The sequence below is a fragment of the Galeopterus variegatus genome, unplaced genomic scaffold (assembly GCF_000696425.1).
Source record: "Galeopterus variegatus unplaced genomic scaffold, G_variegatus-3.0.2 Scaffold665, whole genome shotgun sequence".
In the NCBI taxonomy this organism is placed as follows: domain Eukaryota; kingdom Metazoa; phylum Chordata; class Mammalia; order Dermoptera; family Cynocephalidae; genus Galeopterus; species Galeopterus variegatus.
Genome location: NW_007726776.1, coordinates 342,013 through 364,253, shown reverse-complemented (window position 1 = coordinate 364,253; position 22,241 = coordinate 342,013). Strand labels below are relative to the sequence as shown.

Genomic DNA, 22,241 nt, shown 5'->3' with positions numbered 1-22,241 from the left:
ACAGAAAGAGAAATATCACATGTTCTCACTTATTTGTGGGAGCTAAAAATAAATAAATAAAGAAGGCACAACAATTACAATTCCTTAAAGTTGATGCCACAAGTGAACAGAAAGGAGGTTGTTGGGAGGGAGGGGGGGCGAGGGAGGAGGGAGGGAGGTTTTGGTAATGGGCCACAATAATCAACCGCACTGTATACTGACAAAATAAAATAAAATAAAAACTGTTTCTTAAAACACTTTACAAGAACGTTCATTTAAATTGTTACTTACACAAGGCCAGGAAAGTGTGCTTTGAATTCATCAAGACCAAGACTCTTCTTAGCAAGTCCTTGTTCATAATATAGTTTTTGATGTGATATGTGTGATGTTCCACACAAAATGTAAGTAACTCTAAAATTAAGGCAAGTAGCTGTGCTGTTTGATAATTATCTATAAAAGAAAGTCATCTTATAAAAATAAAATATTGTAAAACATCTAAACAGAGAATAAATAAAGCTTACATCCTACATTACATTTTAAGGCTCTTATTGTATAAAATATTTAGTAACATTAATAGGAAGAAAAACTCAATAAAAATCTACAAATGTGATAATAAAAACTTCATTGCACTGAGGGTTTCTTGGCAATGTTTTCTTAGTAAGTGCTATCATTAAAAATATTAATGAATCTATAAAAGGGTCTACAGTGAAGAGGAAATACCTCACAATTTTTGCCTAAAGTGGTTCAATGCAAATTTCCCAAGAACAACCAATATGTTTTCTTTAAAGACATCCTTAAGGAAAGAATATTTTTGACTACTTGAATATCAAATGAAAAATATTACATCAAGATTTTTAAACAATTTTTAAGTATCAAGTCATGACACCACAAAGAGAGGCCTACTAGCTTTTTTTGCCCCCTCAAGAGACTTTGGTTATACATTCATGGAATGATTTTGAATTGCTTCCTGAATTTTAATATATGTCAAGGGCTAATATGGTTATCCACCCCTATTATAAATGCTTCAGGCAAGGAAATATTAAACTGTGAGGAAATTATGGAATCAAAGCCTTATAGATAATTTACACCATCTAGTACAACTATTTACCCAGGAAGATTATATACACATACTCTGTGAACTACAGTGCTGTTGGGAATAAATCAGCATTCCTTTTAATAACAGAATGGTCATCAAATACACAAAATACAATGGTTTCAAAGACCATTTCTACTTTAAACACACATAAAGAGTTTTATTTGCTCCAGACTAACTTCTGTAACAGCCATCATCACAGCCAAAATTTGAACTAGTACCTCACCACTAAAAACAATTTCTCTCTGTTTCTCATTAAACAAATGTCTTATTTTCATTTTCCTAAATTAGGACAAGATATTACTCATATCTCTAACTAACCCAATCCCTGAACAGCCTCTTTATTTGAAAATCTCTTTCTCCTGGAGCTGTGAAGCCTGGTAGAGAAGCTGGGATGCTAGGTGCACACAGTATATGTATCAATGCCAGTAGGACCATACCTTGTATGCATGTTCCAAATAGAGCAAAAGTGTTTAGACTCAGATTCATGAATAATAAGCATTAACACTGTCATGAACACTAGTTCCTTACTAACTGGTCTTAGTTTACTCATTTCAAAAATAAGAACTAAATTCTCAACTTTTAGACAATCCCTTCTCAAAATTATGTCAGAAACCAAGCTGTAAATTTACAAAAAAAAAAAAAAAAAAAAAAACCCAAAATGTTCCAACCTGCTTTCCATCTTCTATATGGAGAATGTGGAATTTTTTCTACTCTTACACTTTTTTTTTATGTTGAAATAAGAGTATGCTTTTCATAGCTTCGTATAAATGCATTATACTCTGAGTAGGAAAAAGCTTACAATTTGTAGGAGTTCATAAAATATAAACTTTTACTTACCAGGACAAATTGTGTTGTTTTTGTTAGATCCAACTATATTATCTAATAAGAAAAAATTAAAATCAACTACTTCAGTAATATTATCTCAGGTTTCCCTAGTGTTTTATAATATACAAAGTATGTCTTCAATAATAATCGCCTTTTACTCTCATAAAAACCAAGAGTTGGTTGTTTCAAACATCATATCTCTACCGGCAATCTTTTACAGGATTGGCTGCAGATGTGGAATTATTAAAACACAATATAGCAAAAATATTCTGATAAAAAATGTGAGATTACAACCACAGAAATAACTGATATATCTTCTTTCACCTTCTCTTATTCATCATCTAACAATTAGGATATGTCTCCGCATCTCATTTTTAAAAACAGGAAATACAGGAATTTTTAAAACTCCAGAAAAACACATATATTAACAATGTGTTTATGCTTTGAATTACAAAAAAGGTAGGGCATTATAAATAAGTTCTCATTTCCAAGCACACATCCTAGAATACATCTAGACACATGTGCATAGGGAAACACAAGACTGTATACTAGAGCATTATTTGTATAGCAAAAAGCTAGGAAAAAATGTGTATTAAAAGCAGAATATGTATACTAGAGCATTATTTGTATAGCAAAAAGCTAGGAAAAAATGTGTATTAAAAGCAGAATATGTATACTAGAGCATTATTTGTATAGCAAAAAGCTAGGAAAAAATGTGTATTAAAAGCAGAATATGTATACTAGAGCATTATTTGTAATAGCAAAAAGCTAGGAAAAAATGTGTATTAAAAGCAGAATGGTTAAGTTACAGCATATTCACATGAGAGACTACTATGCAGGAGTTAAAAATAAAAGGAACTCTAGGTATCCATATGAATAGATCTCAAAACCAGCACTGAATAAAAAGAGAAAATAAATAATAATATATATATTAGAAGTAAATTCATATCAATTTTGAAAATATAAAAAATAAAATAATAATAAAAAAGAAAATATAAAAAGTAATACCATATTATATACATCATCATAATATACGCAGATATAGGAGAAAGTCCAAATTCTGCACATCTTTAGGGATGAGGGGAGTCGGGGTAGGGTGGGAATACATAAGAAACTCCAACTATATCTGAATGTTTTTTCTTTTTAAAAAATCTGAAAAAAAATATGGGAAGTTAGCTTTGATAACAGCAACAGGGTGTCTGTTTTACTATTATCTATATATTTCTGTACACTGGAAGTGTTTTATTTTAAAATGAACATTAAAAATGCATGACTTTAATTTACATAAATGGAACCATTCTGCAATAAAACCTTCTTTGATGTACTTTTGTACCTATTCAACTTTGTATTTTTGAGAATTATTCTGCTGATACTTTGAAATTCAATTATTCAAACTGCTATATAGTATTCCATTACATGAACCCACCACACTTTATTGATTTTCCTACCACAAACAATGCAGCAATATTCTTGTGCCTGCCATGCATACGCACAAACATTCCCTAGGGTATACACTCAGAAACAGAATTGGTGGTCTTACACAGGGTATGCCCATGTTACAACTTTATTAGTTTTGTAAACATTCTTTTAACTGAATTCCTATTAATTGACGCATCCAATTAACCAACATTCTGAGACAGTGGGTAATGTTCTAATATGCGCCTACATATTTCTGATTTCACCAATTAAGCTGTATGCGTATCAAAGTTGTTTATGCTAGCATGAATTATGATAATATGATAACATAATTTAAATATTGCAGACATAAAATTTACATAATTTAAATACTGCTGACATAAAATTTAAGAGGAACTATAATATGGCTAAGTAGAATACAGTAGAACTCAATTAAAAATTGCTGCCAAATTAGAGATACACAACTATGAAAACCTGGAGGGATATACTTAAACTTAAACCCACAATAGGATTCTGCACTCAGACTTCTTCAAAAGTGTCTTTAGGTTCTCATTCCACTTTAATAGAGTGAAACCAGAAACTTCAGCTGATAAATTATACAAGAAATGTGAAAATGCAATAAAAAATACATAATTAAAAAAAGCCTTGCCCCTGTATATTGGCATATGATTGTGCATTTAGAGGTAAAAATGTCTAAAGAGTTTATGGGTTTTTTTCTTTTAAACCATTCTCTGCTTTAACCAACTTTTTTGATTAACCAATCAATTTCTGATCCTGATGTTGTGAAACAGAGCTTTTACTGCCAAACTGCTTTTCAAAATAATGCTTTCCTTGGATTTTCTAATGCAGGCAATGCTCCTATTCTAGATATCAATTCTAACAACTTTGGGGACAATCTCCTCCTCTGCTAAGTGTCTACATCTCTCTTCCTTAGCATGTAATACTTTTTGCCACATTTTCTTTATCATTCTCTTTCACAGACACTAAGAAATAAGAAAAATCATGACTTTACATTGCAGTTTAAATTTTTCAGTAGTAACTTCCCTGTCATATAAAGCGCCAAGTAAATAGTCTGTTTTAGTATTTATTTCACCTTTCTTTAAAAACAGAAATAATAAGCAGATAAATAGGAGATCCTACCCTTTTCACATTTGTCTTCTGATGTATTGGTCAAAAGTGGTGCTGTGAGAACATGCATACAATGGTTGTAGAAGAAATTTAGAAATTCACTTTTTTCAGTTTTCTGTAAAATATAGAATTTTTAAAAAGAATACTTTATTACCTTTGTAACTAATAAAACATCTCCAAGAATTAGCAGTACAGGTCACATACAAACAACAGATACTTTAAGATACTGTGAAAGAACCAAAAACTAGTTATATACAATGAAAAAAATTTTAAAAAGTTATATTCACTTAAATCTTATTTCTGGAGAACTGAAAATCAAGTCTATTTCATATTATATGTTAAATAAAAATGAAAGGAAGAAAAAAGACCAGGTAGCATCATACATAAAAAGTTTTTCCAAGGAAAATTATTCAGAACAATTTTTTTTTTCTAAAATGCAATGAAGAACCAATCAATCTACTGAACAAAATGATGACTGTAATTAATAGCAATTTTCAAGTGTATAATACTTTGTTAAGACAGTAGATTTTAAGTGTTCTCACCACAAATAACCACGTGAGGTAAAAACATACACAGAAAACACAAACAAAACATGAGTCAGAACAACATGCATAATAAACATCACTGTTGGCACAGTGTATTAAGTTTTTTCCCAAGAACTCAAAGAACTTTATAAAATTTTCTCATATTTAATAATAATAAAAAAACATTCAAATATGAAAAAGAATATTTAAATATATTTTTGAAGAACAATTAAAAATTTTGTTTTGGTTTTTCTTTTTTTTGGAGTAAACATTTTTAAAAAGCGGGGGAGAGAACCAATCAAGCCATGTAATAGCAACTTAACTGCTTAAATCTGCAACCCCAAATTTTACTACCTATCCAAGTTAGAAAGACCACTGAAACAATTTATGGAGCCACTAGATGAAATATAGATCTATTTTAAAAATTTTAAGCTTATCACTTGGAAAATAATACCTTCTGATTTTTTGCCACTATTCTTTATACAGTTGGGTCCACAAACTTGCAATGATTTAAAAATTATGTACATATTTTCCAATTATAAGGGAATTTTAAAAAGGGGAAAATATCCCTCCATATTGTGATAACCACTATTAATATTCTGGAATACTTAATCCTTAAATCCTTTTTTACAATTTACTATGCAGTTGAAATCATTCAGTATATACTAATTTTTTTGAATGATAAAACCATATAACTTAAAATTTACCCTTTTTAAGTGTACAGTTCAGTAGCATTAAATATATTCACACTGTTATGTATTAATTTTTAAGAAGTTAACATATGACCATGGGCTGGTTGGCTAGTTCACTTGGGACAACAGCACAGTGCTGATAGATCCCCTTGTCAACCAGGCACCAAAAAAAACAAAACAAACAAACAAACAAAAAAAACAGGCCAAGAGACATATAAATGGAATTTCTAACATTTTACTAAGATTTCAACAGATTACAATTTTGTATTTTGCTGCAAATGACCTGCTATAAGAATATCATTACTACTTGAATACCAAATGTACAAATAAGCATTTGTTTTTTTCTCAAAATTTTATTATAAAACCATTTAAAACTGACTAGGCCAAAACATTTTGATCTCAGGATAATTTCTCACATTTGTTGTAGCCAGCATGTTCTCTGGATCAATTAGAGTACGAAGAAGTCCCATTAACTGAACAGCACCCCCTAGCTCAGGATCAGTATCACAGATCATCTGTTCAATTACTACATTAATAAGAAGGATATCCTGAAAAAAAAAAGTTTCCATTAGGCCTGGTTTGAATATAAGATAAACACTCTAATTGAGAGAACAAAATCAGAATCATATAGAGAAGAAACAAAGAATGAAAGAGCTTATTTAAGCTTTTTTCTTCCTAATGCTTTTCAAAGTTCTATAAATATACTATAGTGGGGGGGTGGGGGGAAGCAGAGTATATCCCAACCTATAGGGAAGCGGAAAACAAAATCACTAGTCATTTTTATTCACTGGAGGTTCTAACAGATCTCATACTAGCTTTCAGCCTCAGGCATGAATTTAGAGATTGACTAAACAAGCAAGATCAGATACCATGTGACCCCAAAACAGATTATCTCAGCCTCTAATTAAAAAATCCTTCCTAGCAAAAAAAAAAATAATAAAAAACAACCCAGTACACAACTCTTCATAGGAGGTGAGTGGTTGAACACTGTGGTAAAACATCTAATGTCAATTAGATTGTTACATTAATAACATGTTCCTGGGTCTTAATGCAATAAGCTACAAAGCAGCTTGCAGATACAAAATTTATTTGCATTCTGCCTGTATTTTTTAAAAGAAGAAATCCCTAAGCATTAAAGTAGGACAAAAAGTGATTGTTCAAGCCAAAGGAAAAATTCATCAACTCAGTAGAATTGAGAATATGTTTATTATTGGGGGAAAAAGGTGGTAAATGAAGATGAACCAAGGGAACTGAATGGAGTCAAGATAAATGTCTTAAATTGGGAGAATTCTGTAGCAAAGTCTTGGTATAAAGCACCTTTTGCTACTGTTTGTTTTGTTAGCCCCTTCCAAACTTTTGGGTACTGTGTTATCTGAAACTATTTCCCTGTGAAGGTATTTGTGATCATAAATGCAATGAAGAACCAACCAAACCATGTCATAGCAACTTAACTGCTTAAAATTGTAACCCTATCTTCTACCATCTTTCAAAGTTGAACACAAATGAATCAATTCTATCACAGCATTAGAAACAGAATGAATTTTTTCAAAGAGGAACTAATGAAATAAAATTCATAGCTATGTTATTAAACCCAGACACAAGATCCCATATTAATCCGCTTCTGGTTTTTTTTTTTTTTTTTTGTCCTTTTTTTGAGACCAGCCGCACCGCGCTCAGCCAGTGAGTGCACCGGCCATCCCTATATAGGATCCAAACCTGCTGCGGGAGCGCTCTCCCGAGTGCCCCACGGACTCGGCCCCACTTCTGTTTCTTATTCTGGCATGTTTAGCAAAGCATATAAGATATTACAAAAAAGTAAAGAAAGCCAATAAGCTTTCTTCAGACTAGTGCTATGGTATTTACTTACTTTGAATTTATGTCAATGTGTACAACTTGGACTCTACCAGTTAGTTAAGACCTCAAATAATTTGCTGAATTATATATAATCCTCTAACATATACCCATTCACTTAAAAACTAGGCAAAATATCACAAATGATGAATTTAAATTACATCTAAAAAAAACAGTGGCAAGAAAGACTTTTAACATATACTCTTTAAACTTTTTATTCTTGTCTTTTCTCTCAAACAGTTTCTCATAAACCCAGCTTCTGTAAGTATCGATGGCAAAACTCTGCGGTTCTATAAGCAAACATAAAAGGGGAAAGACCTGTGTTGACTGACAGTCCCATGATTTGGTGACTTGTGGAAGTGAAAAAAAGTTATATATTTCACGGTGAAACAGAAAGCTAGAGACAGCTACAGCTTTTTCAGGAGATAAGAACAGCACTTTCTCAAAGACCTTCTGTAAAAATCCTCTGCCAGACAAAGTTATAAGCACCACTGAATCTTATTCTTTAGAGATTTTTCAAGCCACCCAAATTTGAGATAGGAAAAGCACAGTGGTTAGTAGGTAAAGGTAATCTTCAGGCTTAAAGATTATGCTTAGATAAGATCTTTAGAATCCAAAAGCAAATACTAAAGAAGTCTACTAAATAGTTGAGGGAGCTTAAATGTCAAGTAAGCATCATAATAAGCAATAAACTGAGATCGTTTAATCTCTAAAACCACCACCAGAGAATTCACACCACCGGAAGTAGGCTACAAAGGTTATTCAAGCTCTCAAGGAAAGGCATCTTCCATTGCCTACCTCAGATGCAGCCACAGCTGGGAAGGAACTGGGGCTTTGGAAGACAACAGGCAAGAGAGATTCTTCCAAGATCAGAACTGGGGGGGGGCCGGGGGGGCGGGGAGTGGGACCTGCCAATTTGGTTATCAAGGACCTCTAGGGACAAGGAACCATGCTACTCCAATCTAACAAATATTTGACAGACCAGTGCATCATGGATGTCAACGAATGCTTGCTGTATGTACATTTTCTCTTTTTCCAAACAAAAATATTTAATCGTGGTGATGTGGGCAGACAAATTATGTTTTGAAATATCAGGAGCCTTATCTAGACCCGAAGAAGAGGACTACACATTACCCAGATATTCTGGACCTGGCACTGGATGCAGAGGTAAATGAGACTCGATTTGTCTCCCTCGGACATTAGGCAGCTATAGAGACATTGTGGCTGATACCACCAGATGCCAACCTAGTACCTGTTCTCTCTATCCCTGGCTAGCAGGCCCAAATTTTGTTCAGAGAGGTAATGCACTCAGCTAAAACACTGTACTTACCAGCTTCCTTTGCAGTGAAAGGTAGCAACATAACTCACTTTTGGCCAAAAAATTTTCAGTAAAAATTTCTAAGTGGTACCTCCAGGAAATTTCTTTAAAATGAAAAGCTATCTAGCTTTTCCCATTTATTTGCCTTCTGTCTTTTCTCTTCTTCCTGTCTAATGGTGAAACAGCAATCTTGCAACCTTGAAGTAACAGACATAAAAAGCAGAAGAACCTTACATGACTGATTCAAAAGATGGAGCTTTTGGCATCATGGAGCTGTTTACTGATTTATTGTGAAATAAATAAAACAAAACCATTATTAGGTAAAACTATTTTAGGTTGGTTTTTCTTTTTTTTTTTTTTGTCTTTTTGTCTTTTGTCCGTGTCCGGCAACGGATCACAACCCTCAGAGTTGCCCCCGTACCGGACCGGGGACCGGCGACCGGCGACGGGATCGCAAGCCTTGGGGTTGCTCCCGCGCCTCGCTCAGCCAGTGAGCGGGAGCCGGTCTGTACGTGGGATCCGAACCCTCGGACGGGAGCGCTGCCGCGCTTCCCAAGCGGCGCACTATCCAGTGCGCCACCGGGCCGGCCCTAGGTTGGTTTTTCTGACATGTGCAGCCAAATATGATATATTAATTCCTTATTTTTCTCTTTCTGCCTTTCTTCTGTCACATGTCAGCCCTTCCTTCTCCAGCTATCTGTCTTCCACAATGCCATCAGAACTATTCTTCTAAAATACAAATTTGATCAAAATATACCTTCACTTAGAAGGGCTACAGATAAAAGACCCACATGTTAGACTGGTAGGACAGATAGTAAATATTCTAGCCCTGTGCTGCTCAATAGGATAACCACATTCCATAAAAGACTATTTAAATTAAAATTAGCAATTCAGTTCTTCAGTCATAATTGCTACAGTTTAAGCGCTTAGCAGCCACAGGTAGCAAGTGGCTACGTTATTGAATGGCATGGAATGAACATTTCCATCATTATAAAAATTGGACAGCACTCTTCTAGCCTATCATTACAGCTCCACTGTGGAAGAAGGGAAGAGAAAAAAATCAGGGAAGTGTGCCTTAGACAAAGAGGAAAAAAAGAGACAGGAAAAAAGGGGACAGAGGTGGAATTCCCAGAATAATAACACAAACTTCTACATTCAATGATAAAAAGCTTCCAGATAAGATGTTTCTAAACCTTTCTGTCAGATGAGTCTATCTTTTAATGTTCTGAAGTCTCACTGAGACATGAATAATTAAGAAAATGTACAAAAGATATGAATCCATAAACTGCCCAATACTGAATAAGAGCATGTCATTTGCAATAAAGTTTGCTTTGAAAACAAAAGTCAAATCAGACTTCCGCTTCAGGCCAAGATGAAGTGACAAGAACTGGATTTACCCTTCTACCTGAAACAACCAAGAAAAGGACAAAATACATGCAAATACAGTTGGTGAGACACCAGACCTCAGCCAATGAAAGACACTGAGAGAGGGGAAATAAATGAAAATGAGCTGTCTGATACATAATAGCTTCCATTATTATTACTATAAGATTATGGGATTCTGCCAAACTAAGTAAAAAGCCAACTCCTAAAATACTGGAATTAACCACAGATCTAGAGATTATGCTGCAAAGAAAAGTATGGAATAGCAAAATATTCTTATCCCAGAGGTACTCAGCTCAGAAAACAACTGAAATTAGTCTATTATAATGTATTACTAAATTCACTCAAAAGTAGTAATATGCGCTCAGAAACAATGACCGAATAGCTCCTAAGCAATATAATGAATGCTTGAACACATATCTGTAGAGTAGGCATAAAGCAAATGTACTTCACAGGGCCTGGTTTTCCAAAGCCCTGCAGTTTCAAATACTGACCTTGCGAAGGACAGGAAATTTTCCCCAGGCTATGTAGTCTCTGTTGTAAGATAAAGAATTGTAACACAGCAAGGTTGCTGGCTCAAAGACAGACAGGTTACTGATTGATATATAAAGATACTGGGATATTGCTGTAAGAAGAGAATGTTTGCTAAAATCAAACTTATGTTAGTGGATTGACTTAATGGCATGTTACCAGCTTCTATTGTTAAACTTGTTAAACAGCACTTAGCAAAAACCCCACCTGTGTTCTCTTCCTGTAACTTCATGGTCTGAAGAATAAATGTGGAAGAGAACCCCAATTTGTGGTTAATTTCCCAAATGGAAGGAATGCCTCGCTCTTGAGGGTTCCGCCAGATTAACCCCTTTTTGAGGCTTCTCACTGCTCAGAACAGATGGGCTTTGAGTAATCTTTGGCAGCTCCATCACCCAGGGGAAAAGGGGTGACAAATCCGTGGGAGGCAAAGCAACACATATCAATGAACTAACAACATTATCAGGAACTAAGCTAGCTGCAAGGCATGTTTCATTTCTTAGTTAACAAAATACAGCAAGCCTGGTGAGCAGAAACAGAGACTAAATTTTTTGAGTTAGCTGCTAACTCAAGTACTGCCAATACCTAGCTTGCTAAGTGACCTTAGTAACTCTTGCATGCCTGTTTCTCCATTAGTACAATGAGCAGAATGGAACAGAAGATCACTGAGGTCTAACTGCTCTTTAATAACTGCATTATTTATCAAGTCAGATTCTGTAATAACTTTTACCGAATGTTTCAAAGGCCATTAACATAATAGTATGTGCAATATGTGGCATAACAAAAAGACAATTATTGCTACATCACCTCTTCCAGCTTGGATAGAAACAATAATTATAGCAAAAAAAGTTAATATTTCCTATGTCTTAACACATGATTTAATATTGTAATCCATGTTGCTAAAACCAAATGTGCTCCACAGAGCAGAAGAAAAAGTTTGAATTTTGAGCATTTATTTTAAAAGGGCATCAAAATATCAACTACTCCCTAAATATACAGGTAAGTTATTTTCTTTTTTCTTCTTAAAGGTCACCACCAGCCCAATAAAGAATTCAGCATGTAGGGCCGGCCTGGTGGCGCACTGCTACAGTGCGCCACTTGGGAGTGTGGCGGCGGCGCTCCCGCCGAGGGTTCGGATCCCACATACAGACCGGTTCCCGCTCACTGGCTGAGCGAGGTGCGGGCGCAACACCGAGGGTTGCGATCCTGTTGCCGGTCCCGGTCCAGTACGGGCACGACACTGAGGGTTGCGATCCGTTGCCGGACACGAAAAAAGACAAAAAAAAAAAAAAAAAAAAAAAAAAAAAAAAAAGAATTCAGCATGTAGAACCCTTAATTTTGAAAAATTACAAAAAAAATTTAATCCTCTCTTGTGGGCTAACAATTATTTTGAGGCAACAAAATTTTTAAAATTGTTAGATCTCAGAAAATTCAGGAAAATGAAAAACCTTGAAAACAGTGATTATAAGAAAAGAGAAACTGAGAAAGGGATTTTTCACAATGAAAAATCAATAACTGCTTCTCTAAGTCTTATGCATCAATTAAACAAGGAATTATTTCTAATGAAAACAGAAATCAAAGCTTAAAGAGTTAGTATCCTAAAAGTTAATCACATGGCCTAAGAGATTAACAGTAATTTTATAATGAATGCTTTTAATCACACACAAATCACTGAGGATAGAGCAATAGGAGTGTGAATTTCAAAGTTATCTTTTGTAAAGGGTGGCACTTAGATAAGAGTATCAACAGTGAGATTATAGAATGATTAATAAACTAGGTATTTCTTTAAAGTCAGATTTAGCATCACTGGATTTTTTTTTTTAAAGTAAAATATTACTTCTCTATTACCTAAACTATAGCACTAGCCTAAATTAATTCTAAAATAAAACTGCGTTAGAAAAAAAAGTGGAAACAATTAACAAAGATAAAAAGTACAAATCTAAATAGAAATTACAATACTAAACACAAAATACATAATACAACTATAATTTAACAGTAACTCACGCAAGAATCAAATCGAAATTGGGAATCAAAAACCTTCCTTAAGGGGCCAGCCTGTGGCTCACTCGGGAGAGTGTGGTGCTAGTAACACCAAGGCCACGGGTTCAGATCCCATATAGGGATGGCCGGTTCGCTCGCTGGCTGAGCGTGGTGCTGACAACACCAAGACAAGGGTTAAGATCCCCTTACCGGTCATCTTTAAAAAAAAAAAAAACAAAAAAAAAAACCTTCCTTAAGAAGGGACATAACTTAAACTTAGAGGAATTTAAAAAAATGGGGGGAGACAAAATTATATTTTAGTTATCTCCTACTGAACTGTTAAGGGACGCCCCAACCCCTACTGACCTTAACATATGTATTCTGCTTCTGTACAAATCGCTTGCTAAAATAAAGTGGAATAAACAGAGTAGCATGGCCAATGCCATTTTAGGCGGCTCTGCCATTTTAGCCTGGAAAGTCCCTATGGGGAATCCAGGGTGGGGAGGGGCTAAACCACAAAATTAGCTTATGTATCGCTGGCTTGCTTGCACTGGCTAGACTGTGTCAGGCGTGAAAAAAAATCCTGCCTACCTAAAAATAAAAGCTGCGAGAGGTTTCAACTCGGGGCGGCGCTCCTCGATTGGCCTGCGTAGCCCTGGCTGCCAGAAATAAACTCTTTTCCTTTTCCTATCACCTTGTTCTCGTGGGCAAATTTCTTTTACCCGTCAGACGTTGGCCATAACAGAACAATAAAATATTTTTAATATAAGAAAAAGTACTTAAATTACAGCTGTATGTTCATCTTGTCCTTAAAATAGTTTAAGGGGAAAGTTTAAGTATTTCCATAGTGGGAAAACACAACATTGGTCTCATTTTTATCTTTCATTCCCACTTAGAAAAATTTTTTTGAACAAATGAAAGCAATTTCTTAGTTATACTAGGTAAGTACCTGACCTGTAGATCTCTCAAGGGCTTGAAATTACATTAGTACTTGAAATTTTTTAAGACCAATATTTAAGAATCTTATTCTAACTTAACTCAATTTTGGTTTGAATATGTTTTTTTCTTTATAATGAACAAATCAATTGCCAGATATTCTGAGTTTGCCAAAGTCACAACTGATAAAAAAGATTAAGATCACGGTCATGATGCTTCTCTCAAATGTATGCATACACTGCTCTACAGGTAATTCACATAGAACAGAAGCATTATTACTTACGTCATCACTCTGTTGGGCTTCTTGCATTACAAATTCTCGGACCATAGATGGACTAAACTCTACTAGATAAGAAAATATATCTGTAGCAGCTGATCTGACTTGCAAATCATCCATGCCCTGATAAAAGGAAAAGTAGGTCACTTAGAGACTGTTAACAGAAGTTATTCTCACATCCCCCTTTTCTCTCCCAAATCCATGAACTACCTACCTCTCAACTTTTTGGATTAAGATGTTGTATATAACCTCGCCATCCTTTTCTTCCTTTCTTTTTATAAATATTAAAAGTTTTAGGCAGCTCAATGATTAGTTTCTGCTGGTTTTTACCACCATAAAGAAATATTCAGAAAATTTAAATATAAGAATCAGCACAGGATCATAATGTAACACTTTAAAGAGAGTGTAAAAAATCTGAGATTTATTTAAATATACGCAAAAATTTGAATGACATCTCCTAGCTGAGGCTTCAAAGCCTTCCAAAAGTTGTCTTTTGTCCTGGATTTGCTGAGGTTACTCCCTAATAACTGATGTGACTTTCCTAACAGAGGATGTCTTTAAGAATACCCTTTTCCACAACTTAGTTTTCTAAGATAGTAATCCTGAATGCTTTCTCCTCCAACACATGAAGAATGCATGATTAGTAAGTTACAAAATCTTAGGTAATTCTGAAAACATTCCCTGACCTAGCCGTTCTCAAAGTGTGGTCCAGGGAAGCCTGGTGAGGGGTCTAACACCCTCAGTTGATCATAAGTACAGTAGGGTCTTCCAGAGGCTATATAACATGTGCTACCACAAGAAATTAATGGAGCTTTCATTCCCTTAAAGCCATATTATATACAAGTGATTATACATTGATATTATAAATTAAATTAATAAAAATCTGAAAACTGAAAACATTCTTGTAGTAGTCAATATCAAGTGAATGATAAACTAAATTACAGAATTCGATTTGCTTTACTGTAATAAATACTTCCTCATTAATAAATACTTTCTCATCTACAATCTAAACTTATTACAAAAAAATGAAAAGAAACTGTATAATTACCATTACAATTTCAAGAGCAGGAAGAATTCCCAATTTTGCCAAAGTTTTGAAAAATGCATCCCTGTTTTGAGGTTGTAATGTCTGAGAAAATGCACAAAATTCCTTGAAAAAATTAACCTGTAAAGTTAGAAATTATAGTGAGAAGTTGATAAACATAAAAATGAACTTGCAGCACACACTATAATGTGATCTACCAGTGTGGGAGATCCTTCTGAAGGATCTCATCTTTTCAGAGTATACTGGCTCCTTAAAACCTACATTTAAAAAATATTAAAAACTAGCACCCCATTAAAAGTAAATCTTGCACTATTTCTCAAACACTGACCAATTAACTCTCTAAAAGACTTTCAGTGTAAAAATATGAACACATTTTCACCATTGTATAATAAACGATGGCTGGGTTCCCAGAGAGCCCTCAAAAACATGATAAATTTTGGGCCGGCCAGGTGGCGCACTGCTACAGTGCGCTGCTTGGGAGCATGGCGGCGCTCCCGCCGAGGGTTCGGATCCCACATACAGACCGGTTCCCGCTCACTGGTTGAGCAAGGGGCAGGCGCAGCACCGAGGGTTGCGATCCCGTTGCCGGTCCCGGTCCGGTACGGGCGCGACACTGAGGGTTGCGGTCCGTTGCCGGACACGAGAAAAGACAAAAAAAGGAAAAAAAACAAAAAACAACAACAAAAAAAACATGATAAATTTTAAGAATTGAAAAGGACATCAGAAATTCCATAGTCTAAAACTCTAATTTTACCAATGAGAAAACTGAATAGGCTAGTAATAACTATACTGAAGATGACTTGGATGGTTTTAAGCTGGCAATCTTTCATTATTTTGCAAAATTTCCAAAATCTGAGCATAATGTTTGATAAAACAGCAAACATCTGATAAACAGCAATCACTATCTTCTTCCCTAAAACATGGTTTATATCTAAAAAAAAAATGCTTATAAACACAAAAACAAAAAACATTTTCAAAGAATTAAATTATTTATCATTCACTTATTCAAGAAGCATTCTCCGTACCTCATGTTTAAAAAGAAAAGCATCTCTATAATGTGAACATCTACAACCTTAAAGATGTTGTTAGTTTGAATTCTGCCCTAACATAAATCACTTATCTGATTATGGAATTTATAAGGCATACATTTTCCTTGACTAGGGGGTGGGGGGGTGCATCACTATACCTTAAGTTTCTAAAATATACAAAACAACAAATTTTAGAAACTTTGAATAATCATCTTATAGTTTAGTTTAAATACACATCATTCATTTCATACTAATTATAAAGAATTCTCTCTTAAATTAGCAATTTCAAGATTAAAAGCTGTGCATGCCATAAGAATAAATGCTCTTTAAGAGTTTGAATTTCAAGAATAAATAACTGGCTGGCCTATTAGCTTGGTTGGTTAGAGAGTGGTGCTGATAACAAACAAGGTCCAGGGTTCAATCCCTGTACTGGCCAGCCACCAAAAAAAAAAAAGAAGAAATAACTCACCAATTCACGCCGTTTATCATCATCTGTAGCCTCATCTGTTAATTGTGCAAAAACTTCAGACAAAAACTTCTCGTCTTCCTGTGTGAGAACAATTACTATGAAATATTAATAAATGTATAAATTTACACATTTCTGATTATAATAAAGGTAGCTGAAAACCCAATAGCATTTTCATCATGAATTTCCCAAAACTTGACTACACCATTCAATAAATAAATACCTCAATACCTAATTTAATCAGAAACCTCAACATTAAAAAACACTTTACAAAACAAAAGTAGATGTTCCTGGAGTGATGCATGAAAACTCATTTACTTTAAACTTTGATAGCCTCTCTAGCCCCCCTCAAGGTCTATTTACTCATAATGTAAACACAGTTTAAACAAGTCTAAGGATCTCCTTGTCAGTCCATAGCAGATTAGAAAAATAAGAATTACAAGACACAGCACAGGGACAGCAGTAAAGGAGGCTGAATTCTGGCAGCAGATAAGATTACAAAGCCATTTAGAACACAAGAATTCATGAAATATAATAGCCTATGGCCAACTGGTACAGAGTCTTACATGTTCTCATGGTCTGCAAGGATATAACTAAATGACAAAACACTACAATAACTGCTTTTCATACTGATGACTCTGACGTATTAAGAGACAATTTTCTCTAAGCACTGTTTAAAATGACAAAGAGAAATATAGTAGAATATGTATTTTTTTAGTATAAATTTTGTGTCTACAGAGTAAAAGGGATAAACATTACAATGTTTACTGTGGTTATCTTTTGGTGATAGATTATAAGTAATTTTCAGGCTGGCCAGTTAGCTCACTGGGTTAGAGCATGGTGCTGATAACATCACAGTCAAGAGGGTTTGAATCCCCTTACCTATTACTCCTCCACCCCAAAAAAGATTATGAGTGATTTTCTTTTTTGCTTATCAATATTTTCTAATTTTCTACAATAAGCATGGATTATTAAATTACAAAGTAAACAACTGACATGAATATTGAAAATCACATAAGATTTCCATCAAAATCTGCTAAAAAAATTGTCAAAAATTATTGGTGCTTTTAAGCTACAATTATCTTCAAAATTCATGTTTATGAGATGAAATTTCCATTAATTTTAATTAATTAAAGTAGCATGCTCTAAAAATGTTCGCAGCAGTAATATCTGCATGGCTGACAGTAAAATCAAACCTTAACATGTAAAGGATATAACTCGAATACCTGCCCTTTTTCTTACTGTGAATCATCCATTAAGTAATATTGATCCCTTAAATACCTTCTAAAATAAGATGAAACATATATGAAACAAATAAATGAATGAAAACTGCAAGGCACAATCAGAGTGAGTATAACATGCTCTCCTACTACACATCAATTGTTGCTACTACAAAGACAAAACACTACAAAGATAAATCATTTCATTAGCCTGACTCAGAATGCTGTTTTTTTTTCTTATTTTATTGACTCCTTTTGGACCTTATGCATTGTGGCCTGAATCATCCATCTTCTGAGGGAGTTCAAAAGCATGTATGATCTTTTACAAATCCCTCAAATCACTTTTTTCAGATACTTTTAGTCTCAGTATTTTAGGTTTTGGTGAATAAGTACATATTTACCTCCACGCACAACTTTTATAAATTTTTATCTTCTTGCATCTCTCCCAAGAAGATAAAGTCTTCTTCTTTCCTGTCTAAAGATTTGTAACCTTTTCAGAATATTTTGATAGGGAAAATGTTCTAACTCTGATGAATGCAATTTTCCATTTAAGTTCTTCTTACATGATTTAGTACTTATGAGTTGACAGCTAGAACTGCATAAAATATTATATAGAGAGGCAATTTCAAGTATTATATAGCCCATTAAGAGAATGCTTTCTGATTCCCAGTATGTTTTTTTTTTTTTTTGGCTGCTGCCCAGTGAGGGGATCCAAACCCCTGACCTTGGTGTCACAACACCATGCTATAATCATCTTGACAATATCCTTTAAGCTACAAAAGCACCCTATTCCAATATATGTATTAAGAAAGCAAATGACTGACAACTTAAAGCCTATCATATAGTTGGAATGTTTATTCCTAAATCCCTGGATCTCCAAGTAATTCAACTAATCACTTTAGATCACTTTAGTTTTTCTTTTCCACTTGGTTTTAAGAGCTTTGTTTTAATAAAACTATATACATCAAATAGTATGTGGCTGCTTTTCTGGAAAACAACATAAAACCTTGTATGGAAAAAAGGGTTTCTTTCTAAAAAGTCTAAATTGAACAACTCCTTTCTATACAATAATGTAAAAACAGGCAAAACAGAACCCATTCATCGTTTTTAGAATTATGTAAACAAAGACATTTAGAATTAGATCAGACTTTATAACATTACACAGAGACTGCCTAGTCCAATTTTAGATTTTAAATTTTAGGAGTCCAAAGAGTGGACGTGTTGAGGCTAGCTAGTGACAGAGATGGATTTAGAATCCAAGTCTCCCCAATAAGGATGTTTTTGTCGCTCCTACCAAATAAACTTCAGTAGAGGTTCTAAGTGATTCAAACTTATGAACCAAACCAAAGCAAAACATGCACACACAGGTAGAATGGGCCAAATCAAGTAAGATAAAAAAATTTAACATGATAAATCCTACACCTGAGTCAAAAAAATCCCTAAAAAACAAAAACAAAATGAAGAACTGTATCACTGCAAACCGTTTTTTTTTAAAGGGCATGTTTAAAGATTACAGATATTAAATTAGTAACTGGGGGCCGACCCGGTGGCGCACTGGAGAGTGCACTGCTTGGGAGTGCGGAGGCGCTCCCGCCGAGGGTTCGGATCCCATGTGGAGACCGGTTCCCGCTCACTGGCTGAGCGTGGTGCAGGCGCAACACTGAGGGTTGCGATCCCGTTGCCGGTCCCCGGTGCGGGCGCGACACCGAGGGTTGCGATCCCGTTGCCGGTCCCCGGTGCGGGCGCGACACCGGTCAGTAAAAAAAAGACAAAAAGGAAAAAGGAAAAAAAAAAAAAATAGTAACTGGGATAAGAAGTTAGGAATTTTTCTCTTTCAGTGCTGAAACCTTATTATCTGTAAAATATGGAAGAAAAGCCATTGATCCCGCTAGGTCAGTTTTAAGCTCAACTCTTACCTATGGAATAGTGGAAATATACGTAATGTGTTAAAATGTCAACATTTGAGATTCCTGTTCTCCATCAGTTCTAGTAAGGGGAGAAATTAAAATTTTCTATTCTGAAAAGAATCTTATTCTGTAGCTGTCTGTGTGGAAATAACCTTACTTTATTGGCTTTAACTTATAAAACATTTTTAAACCATATATTTCAACTCTGGGCAAAGGAGATTTTGATCTGCAATTAGCTAGAAAATTCAGATGAACTAAAATCTTATGCCCCATCACATGTAGGAGAATGTCAATATGTGTTAGAGCACATACTAGGAGCCAGTGACTATGCTAAGTGCTTTCACATAATGTCTTAGTTAATTAACCTTATTTAGTCTAGGATTTACATGTACATTTGCACTACCTCACTTTGGTCCAATTAGATAAAATTCCTACATTTTCACTTGCCTTATATAACTTATGCAACAGCAGATTAACACTCATTTAAGAAGCCACAGATATGTGTAAGAAGTCACAGACAGGTATACTAGATAGCCAGAAGGGTGTCTGGAAACACCTAATACTTAGCCAAAAACTTTCTACATAAAAACCTGAGTTGGGCTTTAGGAAATGAGCTTTTAGAGACCAATGGCCACAACCTTAATTATTTTCCTTCTCACACATTGTTAAAAATAGAACTCAGCATCACTGCTGCCACAATAGAGATAATTAAGTGGTAAACCCTGGATAAACAAAAGATAATTCACAGTATCTGGCCATGTCATAAAATGCATCTCATGGACCAGAAATGAGTATGACTTTCTTTTTTAAAGCTGCACTTGAGGGCTGGCCCGGTGGCGCACTTGGTAGAGTGCGGCGCTTGGGAGTGTGGTGGTGCTCCCGCCGAGGGTTCGGATCCCATATAGAGACCGGTCCGCTCACTGGTTGAGCGCGGTGCAGGCGCGACACTGAGGGTTGCGATCCCGTTGCCAGTTGCGGTACGGGCGCGACACTGAGGGTTGCGATCCCGTTACCAGTCACGAAAAAAGACAAAAAGGAAAAAAAGAAAAGCTGCACTTGATCTATACTAAAGACTTCACAAATAAACCTATTATAAAATGACAAAGTGTTACAAATAGTTATAGATTAGTTTGCATAATTTAAATATAAAAAAGCATTTATGATTTACTATTATGAATTTGGAAACCGTACGGGCGCAACACTGAGGGTTGCGATCCCGTTACCAGTCACGAAAAAAGACAAAAAGGAAAAAAAGAAAAGCTGCACTTGATCTATACTAAAGACTTCACAAATAAACCTATTATAAAATGACAAAGTGTTACAAATAGTTATAGATTAGTTTGCATAATTTAAATATAAAAAAGCATTTATGATTTACTATTATGAATTTGGAAACCCTTCTAAAGTCAAAAGCAGTCATCTGAAAGCTACATTTGAGCTTCTGTCACTAGGACCTTAATATATACTATAGAGTGTAACTCTATTTCCAACCTCCTGAGACTATAACTCTTCTGTTAGCAAGTGAAATAGAACACTGAATTGTATAGTACAGTTTTAAAAAAACAGGTCTCATGTATTATAAAAGAAACCTAATGTGTAGGTCTAACCTCCCACACTCATAATGAGGAATAAATGAAAAATTTCTAGGTGAAAAATGATCTGGAAAAGTAAATCCTATACAAAAAATAAAGTAACAATAATGGAAAGGTGAATATTAGTTGGAATTGTCATAAAACATAGTCTAACAGCTATGTACTAAGTCAAAGATTCTCAACTATTTGGTTTCAGGACTCCTTTAAACTCTTAAAAATTATGGAGGACCCTAAAGAGCTTTTATTATGTGGATTATGTTTATCAATATTCAACATAATTAAAATTAAAAATGAGATGTGAAAATATTTATAAACTCATTTTTAAAAGTAAGCCATTATATGTTTACATCAATATTTTTTATAAGAAACCATATAATCCAAAATTCTAGAAAGTTAGAAGGAAGAGTGGCCTTCTTTTACATTTTTACAAATCTCATTAATGTCTGGCTTAATTGAAGACAATTAGATTCTCATATCTTCTTACTCATTCTGTCTGTTGCAAAATGTTGTTCTGGCTGAAGTACATGAAAAAAATAAAGACTCACACCAACGTGAAGCTGGAAAAGGGAAACCTGTGGAGTATGCATAAAGCAAATGTACTTCACAGGTCCTGGTTTTCCAAAGGCTTGCGGTTTCAAATATTGACCTTGCAAAGGACAGGAAATTATCCCCAGGCTATATAGTCTCTGTTGTAAGATAAAGAATTGTAACACAGCAAGGTTGCTGGCTCAAAGACACACAGGTTACTGATTGATATGTAAAAAAATACTGGGATATTGCTGTAAGAAGAGAATATTTGCTAAAATCAAGCTTTTGTTAGTGGATGGACTTAATTGCATTATAGAATGCCACCTTGCTTGTCTTACTGAGTGTTACCAGCTTCTATTGTTAAACTTGTTAAACTACACTTAGCAAAACCCCCCGCCTATGTTTTTTTCTTGTAACTTCCTGGTCTGGAGAATAAATGCAAGAAGAGAACCCCAATTTGTGGTTAATTTCCCAAATGGAAGGAATGCCTCTCTCTTGAGGGTTCCAGGAGATTAACCCCTT

At 34.7% G+C, this 22,241-nt stretch overlaps 1 protein-coding gene across 1 annotated transcript in view; it reads right to left on the bottom strand.

Moving 5' to 3' along the window:
* SMEK2 (SMEK homolog 2, suppressor of mek1 (Dictyostelium)) overlaps positions 1–22,241 on the bottom strand; it is a 59,399-nt gene that overhangs the window by 18,972 nt on the left and 18,186 nt on the right. The window contains exons 5-11 of the mRNA XM_008571195.1: positions 16,476–16,553; positions 14,982–15,098; positions 13,940–14,056; positions 6,077–6,208; positions 4,457–4,559; positions 1,913–1,954; positions 271–429 (exon numbers count right to left, since the gene is read on the bottom strand). Coding sequence (XP_008569417.1) covers positions 271–429; positions 1,913–1,954; positions 4,457–4,559; positions 6,077–6,208; positions 13,940–14,056; positions 14,982–15,098; positions 16,476–16,553 — 748 coding nt within the window. The remainder of the gene's footprint in view (positions 1–270; positions 430–1,912; positions 1,955–4,456; positions 4,560–6,076; positions 6,209–13,939; positions 14,057–14,981; positions 15,099–16,475; positions 16,554–22,241) is intronic.